The 23,883-nt window shown below is 38.8% G+C and overlaps 2 protein-coding genes and 1 pseudogene across 2 annotated transcripts; 2 read left to right on the plus strand and 1 right to left on the minus strand.

The window, feature by feature from the left end:
• Positions 1-3,045: 3,045 nt before the first annotated feature.
• Positions 3,046-3,594, minus strand: LOC149215005 (F-box/kelch-repeat protein At5g26960 pseudogene; annotated as a pseudogene).
• A 4,045-nt stretch (positions 3,595-7,639) lies between these two features.
• LOC149215006 (disease resistance protein RUN1-like) lies at positions 7,640-9,648 on the plus strand. Its single transcript, XM_089389587.1, has 2 exons — positions 7,640-8,371; positions 8,475-9,648. The coding sequence occupies exons 1-2, from the start codon at positions 7,809-7,811 to the stop codon at positions 9,646-9,648; spliced, it is 1,737 nt and encodes a 578-aa protein (XP_089245713.1). The 5' UTR covers positions 7,640-7,808.
• A 334-nt stretch (positions 9,649-9,982) lies between these two features.
• Positions 9,983-11,992, plus strand: LOC149215007 (uncharacterized). The gene is made up of 2 exons (XM_089391029.1): positions 9,983-10,460; positions 10,574-11,992. The coding sequence occupies exons 1-2, from the start codon at positions 10,179-10,181 to the stop codon at positions 11,906-11,908; spliced, it is 1,617 nt and encodes a 538-aa protein (XP_089247155.1). The 5' UTR covers positions 9,983-10,178; the 3' UTR covers positions 11,909-11,992.
• The last annotated feature ends 11,891 nt before the right edge of the window (positions 11,993-23,883 follow it).

Raw genomic sequence — 23,883 nt, forward strand, 5'->3', positions numbered from 1 at the left:
ATTTGAATTTCTCTGCCTGGGATTAACTTCAACTTCTCGGGTTAAGGTTCTTTAGAGATTCAAATGGAGAAACCATGTTGCAGGTCCTCTGTCTTGTGTCTTCTTATTGTGATTTTGATGCTATGTTCCGAGTTCGAATCCCGCTGCGCTCAGGAGATAACAGCTCCTGCTCCAATGCTTGAATCAGAAAAAGAAGCCATGTTTTCAGTATTGGGTTCTCTGGTAGGAAGTGACTCGAATGTGAGTGGGATTTATCCAGATCCTTGTGGTACCACACCTAATCAGGGATCTTCATGCGATCAATTCGTCGATTTCTGGTTCGTTACAGTATTAAGTCTTGGCGCCATTTATACTAACTCGCTGAAATGCGGTGAGACCGCCAGCATTCATCCTGCACTTTTCAGCCTAGGGCACTTGAAAACTCTCTCATTCTACATGTGCTTCAATTGGGCTCCACAGATAATGCCTTCTTGAGGGTGGAAAAATCTGAGCAACTCTATCCAGAGCCTCACATTTCGTAGCAATGAGACTGTGGTTGGAGAGCTCCCGTCTGAGCTATGTGAGCTGGGAAACTTAGAAAATTTGGTTGTGAAATAAAATAACATGAAGGGTCCATTTCCAGAGGATCTGGGGAGATTGTATAAACTGAAAAAGCTCCTTGTCAATCAGAATCAGTTCTGTGGCCAAATTCCAACTTCGATTGGCAACTTGGAGAATCTGCTGGTCCTGGAATGAGTTTCAATAAGTTGAATGGTACTTTGCCTTCTGAAATTGGGGGCTTAAAATCTCTCATGAAGATGGATTTGAGCGATAATTTTATTTAAACCAGGGTTTATTCTCTACTAATCAGGATTTCAAAATGTCGGCAACCAAGAAAGCTGTTGACAGGCTTCTTATGGAATGTGTTGATAAAACCGCATTCCACTCTGTTCACTTGACCTGACCAACAAAGGGTGCAAATGAAGACCAAGAACTGCAGAGGCGGTTGTATCTAGTACCAAAGCTCTTTTAGTAAATATAAAACCCCAGAATGTTTTTCAGTTCTTATTCCTAAGAAGCTCATAGCAGCATAGTGATAAAGAATACAAACATCTTAAATAGAGAATGATTCATGAACACTTCCTGCATGTCGGGTGTGAATAAACATAGGAAATGATATACAATTAGCTCATTAAATGGTTGATCCTTTCTTGATACACTTTCTTCTCCAGTTTTACACATTTAATATGATAAATTCATTGCATTGTGATTAGAAGGCCTGGTAGTTCTTAGTAAGGGATGGTACCAGACTCTAAGAGTGCCTAGGGTTAACAAAATGCTAGTGAATGCTTTTTAACATTGAATGGCCTTCATTCATCCAAGGTGAGCAAGTGGATGGCATCATTTTTTTGTATCTTCAATCTATATCGTTATTGATGCAGGAGGATCCTTAGCAGAATTCAACAATAAGTTGCTCCAAAGGAGCAGTTTGGAAGTCATTGGGGGAACTCAGAAAATTTTCCAAGTACCAAAATTTATGTGTGCACTCTGATCTGCACTAATAGGCCAGATGAGCTACGTCAGAGACCGTAAAATCTTAGTCAATTGGAATCCAGTTGAATGCCTACTTGGGTCTGTGCTAACATATGAGACACCTAACAGTTGATGACAATTTTGCTGGAAACACAAAGCTAATCAGCAGATGGAAGGAATTTGTTATATCAAATCAGAGAGGCAGATGGAGGTTCATGGCTACCATGATAGCCAACATAAGTGGAAAAGGATGAACAGGAACAGTTGGAGATTGAAGAACATATGAAGGATGGAAAATCAGATTCAGGAAATGGCCGAAAGTGTGGCCTATAAAGTCCAGTCTTCGGAGATACGATTAGCTGTCTGAGAGAAGAAAAGGATGGTGATAGAATAGTTGTAGAGTATAGACAGCTGAGAGAGGCTATGGGGGCCAGAGAAGCAGAGAGTAGACAGTGAGGTATGAGAGAGATTGATGAAACGTCTTTCTGTGTTGCAAAGATTCTGTAGAACTTTCTGCAGTGTGAGTTAATATAGTGATTGAATCCAGAGTTGAATACTATTCCTGTGAAGTTTATTGTATTCACAAATCTTCTGAAATTAACACAAAGACAGAATTTTGCTCCCAATTTGTGTATAGAGGCATTGTTTGCACTTTTATTCTCATAAATTTTGAAGAAGGTTTTTGCTGTGTAACTCTATATGGCTCAGTGACTGATATTTGTGGCATGTGGAGTTCGGTTTCTCCCCAAATCATTAAGACAGAAACTAATGAAAACTACACTAAGATGAAAATGCTGAAATTAGAGATCTCTAATCAGAGCATATATGTGTACAATACTCTTAAATTCAACCAACGCATTAAAACCACTTCTCCACTTATATGTCCAAGCAATCATCAGACAGGCAGTAGAAACTTACCTTTTGTTGCATGTAGACGGGATGGAAACCAGATTAGAATGTTACAGGAGCAAAACTTAGCAATATTACATAATTTTTTAATAAAAGAGCAGACAGAAGTTTCATGCCAATCTTAAAAGTCGTATCTTATAGTGCCTCTGATGGGTCACATATGAAGCATACAGATCTGCAGATGATGGATATTAACCATCGATATTCCAGTAATGATACATACATTTTGATTACTTTGCACTTCTCTTGCTGCTGTAGTTAAGGAAAATATCCACAAGGATAGCAACATTCTACTAATTGGTTTCATAGCTGAAATCTGTAGCCAGTGAAAACATATTCAATGGATTGTTCATGTCTGCGATGGTAATATATTGCAGGAAGCAACAGGAGCACTTACCCGAACCTCGTTTTGAGTTCCACTTTGAACTTTGACATGCTGCTTCAAAGTGTCATGCTTGAGACTAGAACCTATTGAGAAAACTATTTTCTGCTTTTATAATAAATATAGATGAGCTCACATAATGAATTATGGTAGCTAACCTCAACAAGCTTTCAAGAGGTCCACAACAGACAGTGAGCACTGTCCTGCAGACCTAAATAGTCATATCAATTCGAATTTTACTTTCAGCACTCTACAACAGCACAAGCTGCTCCATTTTGTACATAAGGTAAATCAGGCCCTCGCTGCCATTCCTGCAATTTGGTATCATAAATGAGAACCAACCCCTCTTTCAATCCTCGTGCATTCCTCCCACTCCTCAACAGATCATCAATAGACCCTCCAACTTGAATAATATAAACCAAACTCCCCATGGTAACACAGCTGAATTTCAATACATTGTCCATCCTTAGAGGAGATGGAATGGGATGCTGCTTAATCCTAGTCCAAGAATCAGTATCTGTAACATATTTACAGAATGATAACTCGACTGCATGACTCCACAACATATAGATACAGGATCCAACCACTGTACAAGCAAGCACACAACCCCCGATACGCAACGCCTTGGTCTTAAGCCAAGTATTCGTCTTTGGGTCGAAAGAATCCATAGAACTCACATAAGCATAAGTGTGTATAGAGAGTCCACTCATATTGCCAAACTTAAGCCCACCAATAACATAGAAGATGCCATTAACAAGTTTATGAAAATCCAGAAGCAAGTTTATGAACATTTTCTTCTATGATTGTCCTTGAAGCAAGTTTATGCATATAGTGATAGCAATTTAATGAGAGCTCTTGCCAGATTTTGTTTGGGGGCGGTATATTACCAAACCTAACATGCAAAAGCCTCACGATTTCATATAAATTGGCGCTGCAATTTGTAACATGAACTTGACTTGTAACATGAACTTGACTTCCCAGATCATGCCTGGGAAGTAGGTAAGAGATCTCATCCTTTAATGTAATAGGAATTCCATTTCTGAACAGTATAGTAGATGATTGTATAGGTTGCATAATGTAGAATTGTAAGTAGTAGAGGTGACAACATAACATAAAAGAAAAATTCTTGAACCTCAGTAAATTTGACATATACAAAGATCCTCATGTCTTTTATAAACATTTATCATTTATCACCCAAAGATAGTTAGTCTACCCTAGATTGGTGGAGTGCTATTACTCTACCCTTTGTCTCCAATATATATACCAAGGGTACCTAGTCTCACGGTCATCATATCTTGTCTTGTATTGTATTTATTGTAAAAGGAGTTTCTACCCTTGAAGTGGATTGTATGCATTGACTTCTTATAAGATGAGGCCTGGTGCAGCTCCTAGGTGACTTTGGCAGACTAGATTTTGGCATCTAAGTCAAAGAAACTCTAGCAGGGCCTTCGTTCACTGGTGTGGTTGACAATATTGAGCCATCCATCGAGCTCCATTCTTTCTGTGGTCTGCCCCATTCTAATGACATGTCAAAAGGAATGAGGCCAGGTGCCTTCCTTTTCAATTAGTAATGCATAAAGAAAACCAGGACAACAGACAAAGTAGAAATATTGAAGACTTCTGGTATTAGGTTTGAACTGTTTGAGAGCAAGTGAAAGTTAGGACTTCTAAAGAAACTTTTAATTGAGTCGAAAAGCTGGGAATTAAGTTGAGGGAGGAGTATCTGCCAATCAACACTTGGGGCATTGATTATTTCTTGGTTGAACTAGGGGGAGTAATGGTGTCCTCATGATACAATTACCTTTCCAACGGCCACAATGGGATTTGAAATTGTTAGAATTTGAAAGAAACAATTCTGATTCATTAGTTTCTTGCCTGTACTAGGGATTCATTGGCCTTGGATGTTACGAAAGCTTCCCCAGGATAACCCAGCTCGGCCCTCTTATCCCAAGCCATTACGCTGAAGACATTCTCTGGGTCTGCATTGGTACCTTAACAATCGAGATACCAGTACTAAGTTTTCATATTACAGATATGATTGCAAACCAGCAAAAGTTTGCAGGTGAGCAAACGACTGGACCGTTGCTCTCCGCGTGTGGGATAAAACGTTTCCATTTGAATCTCTGAAGAACCTTCACCCGAGAAGTTGAAGTTAATCCGAGGCGGAGGAATTCAAATTCCATAGTGAATTAACTCCCCGGTGGCAAGATGCAATGGAAATCGGAATGTTTGTCAGATATCTGTTAGTCGTGGACATTAATGCTGAGGGTGGCGGAGCTGGGTGAAGATTCCGGAGGGTGGCTGAGGGTGGCAGAGCTGGGTGAAGATTCCGGAGGGTGGCTGAGGGTGGAGAAATAGCCAGCGGTCTGAGCCGGAGGTTTTTCTGGGCGACGACGAAAACCGGGAAATTCCTCCACCTGGGTAGACTACTCATTTTCAAAGTGTAAAGATTTAAGGTGCGAAAACCGTAATGTGACGAGTAAGTCTCTTTTGAAAATCCAACCCTACCATAGCCCAAAGCCAACTACCATTTTTGCAGTGCATTGAATATACCATTTTGACCATAAATTCAACTTGCTTCTTAAAAAATTAAAATATAATGTTCAAATTGAATTGATATTATAAACCATCCAAATACTATTTCGCATGAGAGAAGAGTTCCTAACTATTCAATGTTTTGGTTCCCTTTCGCACGTAATATTTTATGTTTTGGTTCCCTTTCACACGTAATATTACAATACAATCAATAACAATCTGCTCTGCATGAAATATAATCGATATTGGACCTGGCAATTAAAAGTTGCTTCTTTCAAATGGATGTGGCCACTGTCCATTGGAGTTGGGACTCTATGCAAAAAGTTTCAATGAAATCCCCTGCGAATAAATTATTGCGAGATTAGTAATCTCTGGCATCTTTGTTTTTAACATTAAATCCTTGTTTGAGTCGTAGCTACAACGGCTCCAACACTCCTCTAACCCATTTTTAATTTGGGACAACCTGAAATATAAAGCTTCTTCAATGACATTCCATGTTCCACACCAGAAAGCTCTTGTATCTCATGACATCTACGAACACGTAGTTCTTTGAGCTTTGTGAGCTTCCCCAACCCTTGTATACTCTTTATTTGGTCACAGCCTACAACCCACACCTGCTTTAAAGATATCAAGGGTTCAAAACTTGGCAGGTCTTTCACTTTATTGCATTGGATGATGTCGAGAAACTCAAGCTTTCCCAAACCAATAAACCCCCTTATTTGCCTCAATTCTGAACAAGACTGTAAAGTCAGAGTTTGAAGATTGGGGCAAATGCCCACCGGAAAGCCTACCTCCAATATTTTTGTCCCACATCCATAACTCCCGAAGACCAAACATGCAATTGTCATCGGTGGATGACAATTTATCCAATTGTCTTTCCCATGTTTCTCCTTCAACCCTCCTGAATGGAAGTTCCAACAACGGTCATTTATCTACACTATCTCCACAGACTTCATCATAGCGAAATCTTGTGGTAAGTATTCTATCCCACATTTCCAAATTTCAACTTTTTCAACGGACTCGACGGTCCAAAGGAATCTGGAAGGCGTGTCAGTTTCCGCGAACCAGTGACTAACAAATCATCCAAGCTCTTGAGGTAACCGAGGCAAGGTGGCAGCTCCTCCAACAAATCCTCTGTGAACAAATCTCCTCGTAATGTCATAACTCTCAAGTTGCAGAGTTCATCCATACCTCCCGGCAATTCTTTTAAATCTGTTCCCTCCAGTAATACTTCTCCCAAGTGTCGTTGCCGTGCAACTTGGGATGGCAATTATTTCACCACCTTACATGATGAAAGATCCAAGAATTCCAGAGTCGTAATGTTTCCAAGTGCTCTATTGGAAACGGTCAAATTAGAGCAACTGCAGAATGATAGATGTTTGAGTCGAATTAAATGCCCAAAACTATCTGGAAGCAAGATGGAAGCACTTGTCAAAATCGATGTGCTCGAGAGTTGTAAGTTTTCGAAGGAATGAGGCAGCGACATCATTTTCTCACACCCTTTTAACTCCAAGTATTTCAAGGAGCGAAGGTAACAAAAGTCTTCAGGCAAACTTCCCAGTGGGATGCCGTGGAAATGTGGGCAACAGAAGATAATATTTTCCAGATGCTTCAGCTGCCCTATGGACTTGGGAAAGGCTGATTGAATCTTGAAGCGTTGACACAATGTCTTTAGTGTCGAATAGAATGGTGCCCCGTGAAGTATTGAAACGCTTTGGTTGGTATTGACTGGAAATGTACCCCTCGGATGTATTGAAAATGTTTGGTGCGCGTTGAATAATGATACCGCATGAAAAAATTATGGTTGGTGTTGAATAAAAATGCGCCCCTTAGACGCATTGAAAAATTGTGGTAAATAAAAGAAAAACAAAAATGTAGACTATGAGAGGAGAACAAAAGAAATAGATACAGAAAATAACGAATCTCCAGTCATTTCTATTGGGATGAAAGATCTTATATTAAATAGTCCTTAACGAGCAATTTTTTTGGATCCATCTTTTTGGATCAATCGTATGATATTTTTTTGCCAATGCGTTTAGAACCAAGAACAAATTGAACCAGATAGATCGATTTATGTTAAATAACCCTAAACTTAAAAATTACTTTGCACATAATTTATACTCCGATCAAATTGGTTAGTGTTTGATTTTGAAATTCCAAACCTGGCCTCTTTATACCAACAACCCAACCAGACCACGTCACGTTAGTTTGAACTTATTTGCAATCCCGATTGGGTAATCTGGATAATGTATGAAATCATATCCCATGTCCACTGTACAAGTTTGTAGGAAGTACTGGATGGAATTGTTCTGTGTATCGAGTACATCTGTTTGCCATTGTTACCGCTTAATGCCTATTGCTAAACCCGCTTTATAAGGCGCATTCTTGCTTGCAGTTTTCTGTGCTAAGTTGCATCGTTGTTATTATTCTGCCTATCAGTCCATCCATCATCTGTATTATACCAATAACAATGACATCTCTAACAACAGGTCCCCTTTCCGATTTGGCTGCTTCTTCCTCGGCTGCCTCCTGGTGTGCCTCGACTTCTTATTCCGACTACGATGTGTTCATAAACCATCGTGGGCCGGATGTTAAGAACACGTTCGCCAGTCATCTCTACAGACGGCTTCGTGACCATGGATTAAGAGTTTTTCTGGACAAGCCCGAATTGGAGGAGGGTCAGAGTATTTTTTCTCAAGTAGACCACGCTATTCGAGTAGCCTCTGTCCACATTGCTATATTTTCCAAGAATTATGCACAATCCAGTTGGTGCCTGGATGAACTCGTTCTCATGACAGAGTCAGGGGCTACCATCCTTCCCGTTTTCCTAAACGTGAAACCTTGTGTGGTCCGGCATACTGGTGAGGACGGAGAGTTCGCTGAAGCACTGCAGAAACACCAAGAGAAAACAACATTAGACCCTCGAACCGGGGAAAGGAAAAGACGTTACGACTCGGAGACTATCCAAAAATGGAGAAACGCTCTTTCTGATGTGGCGGATATAAGCGGCTTTGATCTGAAAGCTTTCAATGGGTGAGCATCTCCCTTTTTTTACTTGTCCGCGTTAGTTTTCAATTTTGTCATGATACTCAGACGTTTCTCACTGCTTATTTTTATCTGAATTACAATTATTCAGGGACGAGGGCGAACTCTTGGATAAAGTCTTGCACAAAGTTTTGAAAACGGTTCCAAGAACACCATTGGATGTTGCTAAATATCCAACTGGTTTGGGCGAAAAGTTGCGGGAGTTTGAAAAAGCAGTGCTATCGCAGCATGAGGAGGAGCGGGTGAAAACCGAAATTGTTGGAATAGTTGGTGTGGGTGGGGTAGGCAAAACGACACTGGCCAAAGAAATTTTCAACTGCACGGGATCATGTTACAATAAATCCTCCTTTATATTTGATGTTAGAGAAAAGGCAGCTAGAATGTCTCTGAACTCTGTGCAGAGCCAGCTTATTAAGGACTTGAAAGGTATGGATATCAAAATTGACAATACTGCCCAGGGTATAGGGATACTTAAAAGGCATCTCTCATCTTGTCACGCTCTTATCGTTCTAGACGATGTAGATAGTGCCGATCAGCTGGATGTGCTATTGCCAATTAAGCATATTCTTAGTGCCCAAAGCTTGATTTTGGTTACCTCCAGGGACAAGCATGTCCTCAAAAGTTCAGGAGTGTTAGGGTCGTCAATTTATAATTTAGGGGGGCTGAATACACGACACTCCAAAGAACTCTTCTGCTCATATGCCTTTTATCACTCACTCCCACCCCCAGAATTTGAAGATCTGGTAGATCTGTTTGTAAAGGCGTGCGATGGCTTGCCATTATCGTTGAAGGTACTCGGAGCGCTTGTTTGCGGAAGAAATGACAGAAGGTACTGGGAGGAGCTATTGGATCAACTTCACAAGACATTACCTGTGGAAATACAGCAAAGGCTTAGAATCAGTTATGACAAACTCCATGAGGAGGAACAACGATTATTCTTAGATATTGCTTGTTATTTCATAGGAGAAGACAGAAATTTGGCTATAAAATTATGGGGTGTGATGGGGCTTCAAAATCTAGAAGACAAGTGTCTACTAGAGGTGGATTATGGAAATAAGATAAAAATAATAAAAATGCATGATCACATTAGAGATCTAGGAAGAAATATTGCGCAGGACGCATCCATGCCTCTCCGTCTTTGGTATTACACGACCAACACTATGTTACCAGAAACGAGAAACGGGAAACGAAACGAGAAACGAAAACGGTACGAGAAACGGAGTTGGGAGTTTCGCACTCTAAGAAACGAGGAGAGAGAAAATTAATCGTATATGTGTTAAAGGAAAACAAATCAACTAAAAAAAGGACAATAGTACATAAATAATCAACTTTCTATATACTTGGCATAAGCCTCTAGATTATTGAATGAATACATGACTGAAATCTACAATAAAGAGTGAAAATACAAGCTGAGAATGCGAACTACCACCTGTAAAAAATTTCCCATAAAATATATGCACCCGTTAGCTAAAATAACGGTAGAAAACGGCGTTTCCGTCTGGTTTCGTCTGGTTTCCGTTTCTTACACGTTTTATACGGGGAACGGTGGCAACCGTCCCGTTTCTGGTAACATAGGACCAACACCATTGATGACTGGTTGGAGCAATCATCATCTGTAAGTGCTTCAATCTGTTAAACCTTTGTCTTTGGCTTTAAAATGAACAGATTCAAGATAAAAATATGTGTGTGATTTTTAATTTTGATCAATGAACAGGTAATAACGGAAGTCCACGGAATCAAGACGATTAATCGGGCACATCGTTTTTCCGATTCGCTCATCACGAGGAGTTCAGAAATGTCATGGTACAGAAGATGGGGTGATGAGGTATTCGGGAACTGTTTGAGGCATCTATTCAATAATTTCGGCCGTGGTGGTATTCTGAATTTGCAACTTGTTACAACTGAAGCTGGTTATTTAGAAAACATAATGAGGAGGGCACGGTCACCAAATCTCATATGGCTCCGATGGTATAAGTGTCCGTACTCTTGTCTGCCTTCCTGGATCCCGATGGAGAATTTGAAAGTTTTAGAAATAGCAGGGGGGCAATTAGAGATATTGTGGAAACGTCAATCCCAGGTATGTTTATTGATCTTTCAAATCTCACTATATGTTTATTGATCTTTCTTAATCTCATTACGAATTCCATCCGTAAGCGAAAATTTCCGATGGCTGAAATTTGAACATTGCAGGCCCCTCTGAAGCTGCGTGAGCTAAATATTATCGCTCCTCTTTCAGCCTTTCCCAAGTCCATAGGACAGCTGAAGCATCTGGAAAAGATTATCATCTCTCGTCCACATTTCCACGGCATCCCACTGGAAAGTTTGCCCGAAGAATTTTGTTACCTTCGCTCCTTGAAATACTTGGAGTTAAAAGGGTGTGAGAAAATGATGTCGCTGCCTGATTCCTTCGGAAAGCTTACAACTCTCGAGCACATCGATTTGACAAGTTCTTCCAGCTTGCAAAAGCTTCCAGATAGTTTTGGGCATTTAAGTCGACTCAAACATCTATCGTTCTGCAATTGCTCCAATTTGACCATTTCCAATAGAGCACTTGGAAACATTACCACTCTGGAATTCTTGGATCTTTCATCATGTAAGAAGGTGAAAGCATTGCCATCCCAAGTTGCACGGCAACGACACTTGGGAGAATTATTACTGGAGGGAACAGATTTAAAAGAATTGCCGGGAGGTATGGACGAACTCTGCAACTTGAGAGTTATGACATTAGGAGGGGATTTGTTCACAGAGAATTTGTTGGAGGAGCTGCCACCTTGTCTCGGTTACCTCAAGAGCTTGGATGATTTGTCAGTCACTGGTTCACGGAAACTGACACGCCTGCCAGATTCTTTTGGACCGTCGAGTCCGTTGAAAAAGTTGAAATTATGGAAATGTGGGATAGAATACTTACCACAAGATTTCGCTATGATGAAGTCTCTGGAGATTTTAAGTGTAGATAAATGTCCGTTGCTGGAACTTCCATTCAGGAGGGTTGAAGGAGAAACGGGGGAAATACAATTGGATAAATTGTCATCAACCGATGACAATTGCATGATTGGTCTTCGGGAGTTATGGATGTCAGGGACAAAAATATTGGAGGTAGGCTTTCCGGTGGGCATTTGCCCCAATCTTCAAACTCTGACTTTACAGTGTTGTTCAGAATTGAGGCAAATACGCGGGTTTACTGGTTTGGGAAAGCTTGAGTTTCTCGACATCATCCAATGTGATAAAGTGAAAGACCTGCCGACTTTTGAACCCTTGATATCTTTAAAGCAGTTGTGGGTTGTAGGCTGTGACGAGATAAAGAGTATACAAGGGTTGGGGAAGCTCACAAAGCTCAAAGAACTACGTGTTCGTAAATGTCATGAGATACAAGAGCTTTCTGGTGTGGAACATGTAATGTCATTGAAGAAGCTTTATATTGCAGGGTGTCCCAAATTAAAGTGGGTTGGAGGAGTGTTGGAGCAGTTACAGCTACGACTCAAACAAGGATTTAATGTTGAAAACAAAGATGGCAAAGGTCACTAATTTAGCAATAATTTATTGGCAGGGGATTTCACTGAAACTTTTTGCATAGAGTCCCAACTCCAACGGGCAGTGGCCACATCCATTTGAAAGATGCAACTCTCAATTGCCAGGTCCAAAATTGATTATAATATGTAATTATTACAGAAAAGTAGTTTTACTTTGGACAGTATATAATATCATTAAAATTTTGAAAACAGATTGTTGGTAAGTTGAGTATAACTTTCTATAATCATTTGATATCTTTTGGAGACCTCTGTCAGCATTAAGAAAGGACGGCTAGAGTCTTAAGAGATGAGGAACTAATGAGGAGTAAACCGGCCACTTTATATGAGAAGTAACCATTAATTTATTTCTTTAAATAATTTAATTCATCTCTGTATGAGTTTTCAATTTTCTTACAAAAATTCTCTGGGCTGTAGTACCTCTTCACTTATTCAGAAAAAAAAATGTAATTGACATTATCACTAAACAAACAAGAGGGGCTGCGGGGCAGTTAGTCCCTGCCCTATTTGGATGTTCAAAGTAATACTAAGGACTGAGGTCTCCATCTGAAGGCCAGTCATATTGAAGAACAGGGGCTGTAGTTCTTGACTTACAAGATGAAGAAACAGAGAAGTCATATTGAAGAACAGAGGCCGTAGTTCTTGGCTTACAAGATGAAGAAATAGAGAAAAGAACAGTTAACCGAACAAGGGCCCAAGGAGAAAGAGAACTTGTAAGAGACATTCTGACTGTATACTAAACAAATAAAAATAAAAACAACGACATTTACATATGGCATTACACATGATTTGGGGATCCATAAGCTTGGCAATGGCAGTCAGTGACTGAATTGAAGCAGCTTCAATGCTGGAGTTTGAATTTTCAAGGATGAGTGACAGTTGCATCTGTAAAGAAATTTCAGCTTGCTAACTATTGAGCATGCACAATCCGTCTCTTAGAGAGAATCAGAGAGTCTCGAATGCTTAAAAGTGCAGTGCATAGCAATTAACTACAGGTATCACACAGGTTGATGACATATAAGACCAGAAAAGTCTAGTGTTATCAACACCAGACTGGAACCAGTTGAACCAGCCAGTTTTGCTGCTTTCAGGCCTTAACTACAGGTATCACACAGGTTGATGACATATAAGACCAGAAAAGTTCAGTGTTATCAACAACCAAACTGGAACAAGTTGAACCAGCCAGTCTTGCTACTTTCATGCCTTAACAGGTCCACCTAGTGGCACAGAACTCACTGAATCAGCCACTCTAGAAAAATGCTTCATGCCCTTGTTATCTGCCTCCACAATTGTAGTGACCATGTAGTCACCGTGCAAGTTAGAAGAGCCTACATCTCCAAAAAGTTTCCTTTGAAAAGCCCAAAGAACTCTATTCTCTTTGTTTGGCTACACAACTACTTTTACAAACAGATTTGTCTCTTCTAACCACACATTTCATCTTACTGAGCTCCACACATTAAGGCATACTCAAAGACAAAACTGATGGGAACATCAAAATGAATGAACTGAGTAGGACAAAACTAAGCAACATTTATAGTTCATTCAAAGCATTTGAATAACAAGAACAAAATATAAAACTAGTTGTTCTTCAGTAGACCAGAATCAAAGAATGCTGCTAATATTGTATGGACAGTTGGCCCCATTTTTTAGCCAAAAAAACATAAATTTGGATGTTAAATGCTGTTGTCTTTTGTGCTCTTCTTGGTTTGGGAATGCATCACCGTGAGGATATATTCTAGACCTATTTCAGAAGCTTTGTGGCACTGGAAGATGTCAGATAGAAATGCCAGTCTTGTGATGCAGAGCGTTATATGCTTTCTCTTTAAAGCTTCAATTGGAAAGCTCTGAAGATAGGGAAACAACTGTTATTTGGCATAAAATAATGGGTTCAAGAAAAACAGGAAGCCTATACGTGTCGTGTCATTGAGATTCGTCCTAGTTTTCATTAGTTTTCACAGACAAGAAAGGACACGTGAAAGCAACATATGGAGCCATCAAGGTTCGATGTATTTTGTCTCTGTGATTATTTTATGCCAGAGATTCCTGCACTTATGCTTTAGACGCGTTACAATCATTTGGCCAGGTGATGCTCGGCTTTATGTATTGTTGTAACCATCATTTTTAGATATTCAATATAGAAAAAATAAAATAAACATCATGGATCACTAAATAAGATAAACATCATGAATGACTAAATCATAAATTACTCAAGTGAGAATAAAATATACCCTAATTTTAAGCATAAAAAATAAATTTATTTAGCTCAGAAAAAAATCAACATACCTAAAATAATATCTGTCAACTTTTCTAAAGTTTTAATAATCACAACCACTTTTCTAAACTCTTCCAGTCATCAAAACTATTATAATATTGGATATTCACTCTGTGCAGCCAGTGTTGATAGCCTAGAAATCCAACTCCTTTGTACCCCAAATGCTCATGAGAAAAAAATTGGAAATGTAACAAAATTTGAGGATACGAAACTTATCACGTCTTTTGAAGTACCATATTCATGGGCAACCTAAGACTTTATACCTGCAAGGAATTACCAGCTTACTTTGAAAATCATGCAAGCAGTCTTTATGTATTCTCAGAATGCAATGATTATGAACACTCTAGTCCAGCATAAGCAACAAATTGATGTTTTAGGCAAAATAATCTAGGTTAAGAAATATGGTTAGCAATCTCAACAAAGGATCTCACTCTGCTGCTTCCAACCATAGGATGTCAGTGAATTCACTGCAACAATACTAAAGAGGAAGATATTGTCTACCAGAAGTGAAATCCAATTCAACCCTCAGACTTTCTAAAGAAATCACAAAACTGCCTAATTGCAGAGGCATCATATGGGACAGACCTGAGGTGCTACCACACCAACAAACCGGAAGCATAATACTCTTGCAGGCCGAATTACAGAGCATAGTGACATTTTAGAGCACACCCATATTGTGATAAAGTGTGCCTCGATGAAGGGTATTTATAGTCCTTTGAGCACTGGAACAAAATTTGTTTTGCTAGACGATCTGCAAATAGAAAATGAAGTAAATTGGGGAACTAACTCCATTGTTATTATAGACACCTGCAAGAATCCAGTACATGTGTAACATTTATTGAAAGGTACATGGGATTAGGTTGCTTTTATTGAAACCATATGCGTCCTTCAAAAGTTGAATTTTGGCATTCTACATTGTGCATGACATTAAAACAATGCCATGCCATGCCTGATATGGTTTAATAAAGAATCTAAAACATATCATTTCAGCAAACAATCCAATCACCAAAATTATCTTTTAATGAAGACTCCAACAATTCCCTTACATGTAATGCTTCTGCAACTCTTCTAAGCTATTTACTTATAAATATTAAACATAAGGCAACAGCACTTGAATCTACCAATATCCTCCAAGAGATCACTTAACTTTTAAGACAACCTTAAGCACAAAACATCATTTGAATCTCCTGTGTCCATAGAGTTTTACCTTTCAAGAAATAACCAGGAATCTTGACACCTACATAAAACGAAAGCTCAGGATAGTGCAGGGACAAGAACTACAGACATACATGCACATGTAGTAAAAATCCATGTCTGCTACTTGAAAAGAAAGAAAAAAACTATCCTCGAGAATTTCTTCTTTCACTGAAGACTGTCCCACATTTTAGCACAAAGGTAAAATACACTCTCTTAGCCCCTAGAATTTCTTCTCTCGTTAAAGCTTGTCAAACATTGTAGCACACAGCTATCTCTTTGGATGCACAAATTAAAATTTGGTCGTAAAACAGAATTTGTTGCCAACTGTGTCATCAACCAATAACATTATTGCCTAAACTTGCTAAATGATCAGATAAGATAATAAAATTGATTTAGTGATAAAGAACATGCATAAATCATTCCAGCATCGTGAACAAGAAATAGTAGCCTCAATGGCTAATGGTGTTTGCAATTAAAATCAGTTGAGCTGATTGAGATAGGTGTGTTATCAGAAATAGTAACTCAATTTTTGAGCATTCAACAAGCACTGACATGGAGTTATATATATATATATATATGATTCTTTTATGATCAAGGCACACAATGAACTCCTTTACGAGGTTTAAATTTTAATAGACAATAGTGCCAACATTATTTCAAGCCTTTTCACATAAAAAAACCAGTTAAAATCTAAGCTTAATAATAATAATAATGGTAGTTCAGCAGCCATGATTCATAGCATCTGTATCCAACACTTTGCAAAGCAGAGCATGCCACTTGAACAGGGCTGCAAAGAATAATTTCTCCTGTTCCTTTCCATTATATCCTGCAATTTCATTATTCAGTCTTCCTAAATAGCACTTGAGCTTTCTCAGCCCCAATTGTTAGCTCAATTGGTTGAACCATCGACCAAAGAAATGTTGCCGACTGCAAGGCCATATGTAACACGTTCAAATCCATTATCCAATCAAATCCCTCAGGAGTTGACAGACACTATTGTGGCTGGGCAGTTCAGCTGCCCTCCATCCCAATATTTCAGGCAAAAGGCAGGTACCTTGCAAGATTTTCCTTTGAAAAAAAGGTACTTTAGCTCCCTCAGATCTTTAACAAACTCTGACCTTCAACAACATCATGATCTTCTTTTAAGGTCCAGGGATACATCAACAATAAGAAATTAAGAAAATATATATATATATATATAAATATAATATATATATATATATATATATCTATATATATATATATATATAAAAGATCCCATTCCTCATGTGATTGGGCTTGCTCTGCTTTATGTAGCATAGATCTCTACTTGTAATAGAACATTATCAGCTTCTGCTGAACCAGAAATTTGGGAGGCTGGGTTCATAAAAAAAATTATATTATATTAAAGTTCAGCTAGAGTACACAACATCAGTCAATTGACCGACCAGATTTCCAGGATTTAGATTATGGTCACAATAAATTCATAGTTACCCAGGCTCAAGTTTGAGTTCATGTTCACTTCAGTAGGATCACTACAGTTACACTACACTCCACTGGTGTTGCTTCTTCACTATTTTCTCTTTCATCGGTTATTATACAAAAGTCTCAAGACGTTTTTTCCAACGATTCATTTGAGCTGTTATTATGGCCAAAAGTTTCATTGTATTGACCATGTCTTTCATTTTTCTATTGCTAATTCTGTTATGGTTTTGTGTGAATGTAACAGAATGTTGAGGACACATCTGGTGGGTAAGTACCCAACTTGAAGCTCAGTGAAGTTAGATTTGTAATTTCCTCAAAGTTGTGCCAATTGAATGACAGAATTAACTACCTCCACACACAAACAGTAGAGTTATTTGTTATCCAACCAGTATTGGAAGTTTTGACTACTGAAGGGCATTCATGCCCTTTGCCTAAAGATGACATTGACTCCCCAGCAATGGAATGAGAAACAGGCTCAAGAATCCACTGGTGCAACAAATTGAGTTGGCTTTCCTCCTCTCTTGTATTCAGTGTTCTAAGTGATGTACTGCTATCATATTCTACTAATATTGTTGGCTACTATCAAATATGATATTTTGTTGGACCAACATTTTATTATGATGAAGCTTAAATAATGTGATCACCCATAACATTGTTATGGGCTTTGTATTAGGTTTGTATTAAAAGATGAATCTTTAAGCACAATATGTTAAATATATTGTCTCAATGTCTCTGCATATTATTCAGAGGAGGGATAATACTGTTTTCTTCCTTGACAACAACTATTTCAAAATACCCACATGTTATCTATGTTTACTGGTTGGGTTGCCTTAACGGGCCCTTTTAAGGGTTTAGGGACCAACATTCAAGGACTAAACTAGAAGAAGGTTCTTAGACTAGAACTTGATTTGGGCTATTGAACTCATCCACTATCATGGCAAATATTTCACATATGAAGTCATATTGATAAGATCATGACACTCTATATGGAGCTGTCCATGTCATACCAGGCAGCTTCTTAACGTATTAGAACCATACAAGTTACTAGGATGAGTTGCAATTCAAGTAATTTGTCTTTGGTTGACATACTCTTACCATTTTTTATATCCTTTGACTGCTGGGACTGGTATTGATGTTGCTACTGTTATGGGTGCTTCAGGTATTAATAAGCCTGGCATATTGGAATCACCTATTGGGTTGGGTCATTCCTATCCAATTTGGATTGCTGGATACTGCTCCAAATCGACTTGAATGTCAAGCCATGACTTAACCATAGCCCAACATGCGGACTCCCAATCCAAATAGGCAACAACCGTTTCAAATTGCTACACTGAGCAGCAAAGAGAGCTGCCTCATATCTTAAGCTTCTTGTTCAGCCATTTGTTCAGAAGCACAAAATGAAGCCCATTTCCATAGCCTTAGTTGGTAACTCAACCCACTTGAAAGTGAAATGGCTTGTCATTGTATGTTTAGTGGATCGTAATGCTTCTACTGAAGGACAAGGATCAAAGCCCATATAAAGTACCTGCCTTCCAAGCCAAGTCCAAGTCGCAGCTCCAGATCCTCCTCCCTTATTGCTGGCACCCGAATAGTCCTGCGGGAAACTCCATTTCTTGACTGACCACAGAATAAAGAAACAAATGCTTTCCATAAATATATAGTTCCAACCCATAAGTTATAACTAATATAAATAGCTAGTGCCATAGACTTAGTTCAAGTACCTAATGCTAGCTTTTAACTTTTGTTAATAGAATTACAAATTTAACCTCGAAATGAAGACACATATAAGATAACAGAGTTTCAATCTTGCAAAACATTGATGACCATCTAGCACTATCAGAAGAACACTTTAAGAATAAAGCAACTACATAATACAAAATATGGAACTAGATCATAACAGGAACATACTTGTACAGAGAGACCTGTCATGGGAAACTGAAGGTTCTGCTGCTGCTGCTGCTGCCGTTGAGTGATGCAATCACCGGAATTGGAACTCGCCTCCCCAGCAGGCAGTGGCTTAAGAGAATTAGTCGAACCAATCAGTTAGTGTTGGTCCTACCTAGTCAAGTGCCTGGTCATTCAGTTCTCGCTATTGCAAACGACTGGTTGTTCGCATTCCGTCTTCAAAAAGGCAAGCTCAGCTGAAATCCCTTCATTGATTCTCTCAGAACATCAACCTCCACCTACAATTATATCAGATAAATGACATTGTTTGTCCTGTTATAAAAAACATAAATTATGTTTCAATTAGCTGAAATCTAAGGGTAATTAGGTAATTACCTGTTCTGTATGTTCATGTAAAAGAAAATCTCTGCCATGGGTCACCAACAATGCTCTTAGCAATTCAAGATTATTTTCCTGTGGGGATCGATCTAGATGTTTCTTGATATGGAGACAATTCTCAGATTCTTTCATGTATATCCTTCATTTTATTAGGTGAAATTGAAGCAACTACCATTTTGATTTCCATCCCTCATTTTATGACAGAAAACAGAAATTAATTGTAAAACAAGTAATATTGAAACTAGAAAAGATACAAGTCTAAAAATAAGGTCTCCAGCTCTGTAAATGAATAGGGTGCATTCAAGCATTTCAATGACAATGACAATAAACACGCACTTAAATAGCTGGGAATCAAATATTTCTTCATGAAAACTGAATCCAATGCATGTATGGATTTGTATAGAAGTACTCTGAATTTAGAGAGAGTGAATGGCCACTTGTTCCTATCTGAATATGGCATCTGAATATGACATTTAGAAAGAGTGAATGCATACCTATGTGGACTACAGAGGAGTATCTAAATTCAGGTTCTGCGCAATTGAAAAGAAACTATTACATTTGCTGCAATATCCTTGTCCCCACACTGCAATCTCACAATATTCTACCATTGTTTCTCTCGTAGCTCTAACACTAAGAACTTCAAACCAACTCTGCAACAATAAGAATAAGTTGAAAGTTAAGTTTCACAAAGTCATTAACGTGCTTAGAAAAATAAAAATAAAAAGACGTCCATGGACCATGTGGGCCCTCCCATGAGCGCCACATGCCTCACCTCCTCCATAACATAACATGTAGGGCGTAAACCATGCCACTTAACATCGTATCATGGTAATATGTCTGATAATATGTCAATATAGGAGACATCACGATAATCGAACAACCCATTGTTATATCATTCTCAAGTACCTAATGCTAGCTTTTAACTTTTGTTAATAGAATTACAAATTTAACCTCGAAATGAAGACACATATAAGATAACGGAGTTTCAATCTTGCAAAACATTGATGACCATCTAGCACTATCAGAAGAACACTTTAAGAATAAAGCAACTACATAATACAAAATATGGAACTAGATCATAACAGGAACATACTTGTACAGAGACACCTGTCATGGGAAACTGAAGGTTCTGCTGCTGCTGCTGCCGTTGAGTGATACAATCACCGGAATCGGAACTCGCCTCCCCAACAGGCAGTGGCTTAAGAGAATTAGTCGAACCAATCAGTTAGTGCCGATCCTACCTAGTCAAGTGCCTGGTCATTCAGTTCTCGCTATTGAAAACGACTGGTTGTTCGCATTCGTCTTCAAAAAGGCAAGCTCAGCTGAAATCCCTTCATTGATTCTCTCAGAACATCAACCTCCACCTGCAATTATATCAGATAAATGACATTGTTTGTCCTGTTATAAAAAACTTAAATTATGTTTCAATTAGCTGAAATCTAAGGGTAATTAGGTAATTACCTGTTCTGTATGTTCATGTAAAAGAAAATCTCTGCCATGGGTCACCAACAATGCTCTTAGCAATTCAAGATTATTTTCTTGTGGGGATCGATCTAGATGTTTCTTGATATGGAGACAATTCTCAGATTCTTTCATGTATATCCTTCATTTTATTAGGGGAAAATGAAGCAACTACCATTTTGATTTCCATCCCTCATTTTATGACAGAAAACAGAAATTAATTGTAAAACAAGTAATATTGAAACTAGAAAAGATACAAGTCTAAAAATAAGGTCTCCGGCTCTGTAAATTAATAGGATGCATTCAAGCATTTCAATGACAATGACAATAAACACGCACCTAAATAGCTGGGAATCAAATATTTCTTCATGAAAATTGAATCCGATGCATGTATGGATTTGTATAAAAGTACTTTGAATTTAGAAAGAGTGAATGGCCACTTGTTCCTATCTGAATATGGCATCTGAATATTACATTTAGAAAGAGTGAATGCATACCTGTGTGGACTACAGAGGAGTACCTAAATTCAAGTTCTGCGCAATTGAAAAGAAACTATTACATCTGCTGCAATATCCTTGTCCCCACACTGCAATCTCACAATATTCTACCATTGTTTCTCTGGTAGCTCTAACACTAAGAACTTCAAACCAACTCTGCAGCAATAAGAATAAGTTGAAAGTTAAGGTTCACAAAGTCATTAACGTGCTTAAAAAATAAAAATAAAAAGACGTCCATGGACCATGTGGGCCCTCCCATGAGCGCCACATGCCTCACCTCCTCCATAACATAACATGCAGGGCATAAACCATGCCACTTAACATCGTATCATGGTAATATGTCTGCTAATATGTCAATACAGGAGACATCACGATAATCGAACAACCCACTGCAGGTGCACCAGTTTCAACTTCATGGCCTTCGAGCCTTAAAGATCTGCCTAGCGGAGTAGGTGACCCATGGCTGGAGCTTGAAGCAACAGTTCGGGGTTGTTGGAATGTAGGTTTTCATCAATGGCGGACGGCGGACGCCCATGGTGATACTGATTATTTTCCTATGAATATTGAAGGGAAAACTTCACGTTGAAAGGAGAGCTTGCAGTTCCAAAATAGAATAGCAGAGATGAGCAACAATAGTAGCTTCATTGATGCAGAGAATGTAAGTAAAGTAGGGTTAGGGTATGGGATAGCCATTGCAATTGGGATTTTGACTTTGAGCCTAGACCCTACCGTTCTGAGCCTATAAGCATGACCCTCATCCTAGACCGATGAAACTTCGCTTACTCCATGTCGGCTTATCCTTCTATCTTTGGAAGACCTATTAGAAAATGAAGCCTCTCCTTCCATCTATCTGTGCATTCCTTCCATAACCGCATGAAATCTCGTTATTAAAAGAATATATCTGAGATCTCTGGAAACCATATTCTGGCTACCTTCTTTGAATAAGGATATGGACTACGAATGGAGGTCTGGCTTCGCTTTCCTTCCATCTCAAGTCTTTCCTTAACTAGAGCAAGTCATGGGGAAGTAACTCCAAAGCCCAATCTCAAGCCCTTTCCTCTAGGCCCTTTCTGTAAGCCAGGCCCTTCCTCGGTCTTCACCTCTGTTGTTCCTCAGTCTTCACTTGTGTCTGTTAATGAGAAAACTCTCATTAATGTCGGTGAAATTAGTTACAGTGGAGAATGAGTTACAGTAGAGAATGGAGCACTTCGATTGAGGAAGCACAACGAGTAGACTTTAATTGAGGCAACAGACTTTCACCTAGAACCTCGAACCTTTAGAGATATATCCAACCTCCAGCCAACAGTCAGCTTCAACAACATCAGGCAACATGAGAAAAGGTAAGAGAGCTCGGCTTCAACAACATCAGGCAGAAAAGGTAAGAGATCTAGTTGCCTCATCATTTTCTTCGCAGTCTTAATTTTCTTCGCAGTCTTCTGCATATCGTAGTTTCATATAACTAGAAAACAAGGCATCAAGGCAAATCTGGTAACTCAGAAATATTGCATGGACTCTGCAACTCCTCAAATGCTTAGATGCTCAGATCTGTGAGCTTTTGTGCAGGCTCAGATCTGCTTCGGCTTCTTTTGCCAAAAATCCAGTTCCAAAGCCAGACAGAGAGCTTGAGCAGATTTGTGAGCTTCTATGCAGGCTCAGATATGCTTCGACTACTTTTTCCAAAGATCCAGTTCCCACCTACCCTTCGGTTCTCCCCTCAACAACATCTGTTTCGTAGACACCACAGCAGCATGCAGAGCATCTGTTCTGTAGACACCACAGTAGCATGCAGAGTGACACATTGCAACAGTGGCAATTTAGGCAATTTGCTGGCAACTTCAAAGAAAACCCATCGAACCTGCATAAACAATATCGGGAGCTAGCATTTCATACTGCTAGATTAATGTTAGCATTAATCAACAACGCCGAAAAATGAATGAGAAAGAACCAGACAAAAGCAAGATAATATATGATTTCAGCGCCTCTTCCTCAGGAAGAGGCCAAATAAGACCATAAATCACTATGGACTAAAAAACTTTGTTTATACTCGATAAACAGGTGCATTCAAACAGGTGAACTAATGTTAACTACATCGTTTCCGATTACTATAGTCCCTGGCCATTGCCAAATGGCAGGGACTAATAATGGTAATGAACAACCTCGGATGGTATCACTATTGATGCGCACGGCTATGGAGCACCAGAAGACGCCGATGAAAATTTCCACATCACATCACAGACGTCGCATAAGGTTTGACAAAAAAAAACAATCATAATGTTAAATGGGTGGGGATCTTTTACTTTCTCTGTGAGTTCAATGTTAGTTTTCAATTCATTGGATTGATATAATATGCATTATATTTATGTAGATGTTTCTCATTGCAAAAGCGATGACTTAGTAAAGCACAAAGATTTGCTAAAAATTTTCATGAATTTAATTCATTCAATCTAATTTTATATTTAACAAATCTTATGGTTGTTTGTGACAACTTGTAGCTTTCTTTTGAAGTGCTTTATTGGATGAGATTCATAATCTATTGATTCAAAGTATTGGTATTTCATATTAATGATTTCCTTTACTATAAAGGTTTAGAAATTAATTAGTCATAGTTGTACATATTACTCATTGATTTTTCTAGTGGGATTTATTACATAAGATTCCTTTCGCCTATCTTAAGGCATAAGGTTATCCACCTAAATTGCTTTACTAGAACTTGTGTGTAGTGTTTGAAATGCCCATGTTGAGTCTAAGGCCTTGTTTGCAATATGGTTTCATAAACGTCCAAATAGGGTGTCCATTGTT

Source organism: Pinus tabuliformis, chromosome 1_1 (assembly GCF_031772625.1).
Source record: "Pinus tabuliformis cultivar Carrire ecotype Pingquan chromosome 1_1, CPIR1, whole genome shotgun sequence".
NCBI classification, from domain to species: domain Eukaryota; kingdom Viridiplantae; phylum Streptophyta; class Pinopsida; order Pinales; family Pinaceae; genus Pinus; species Pinus tabuliformis.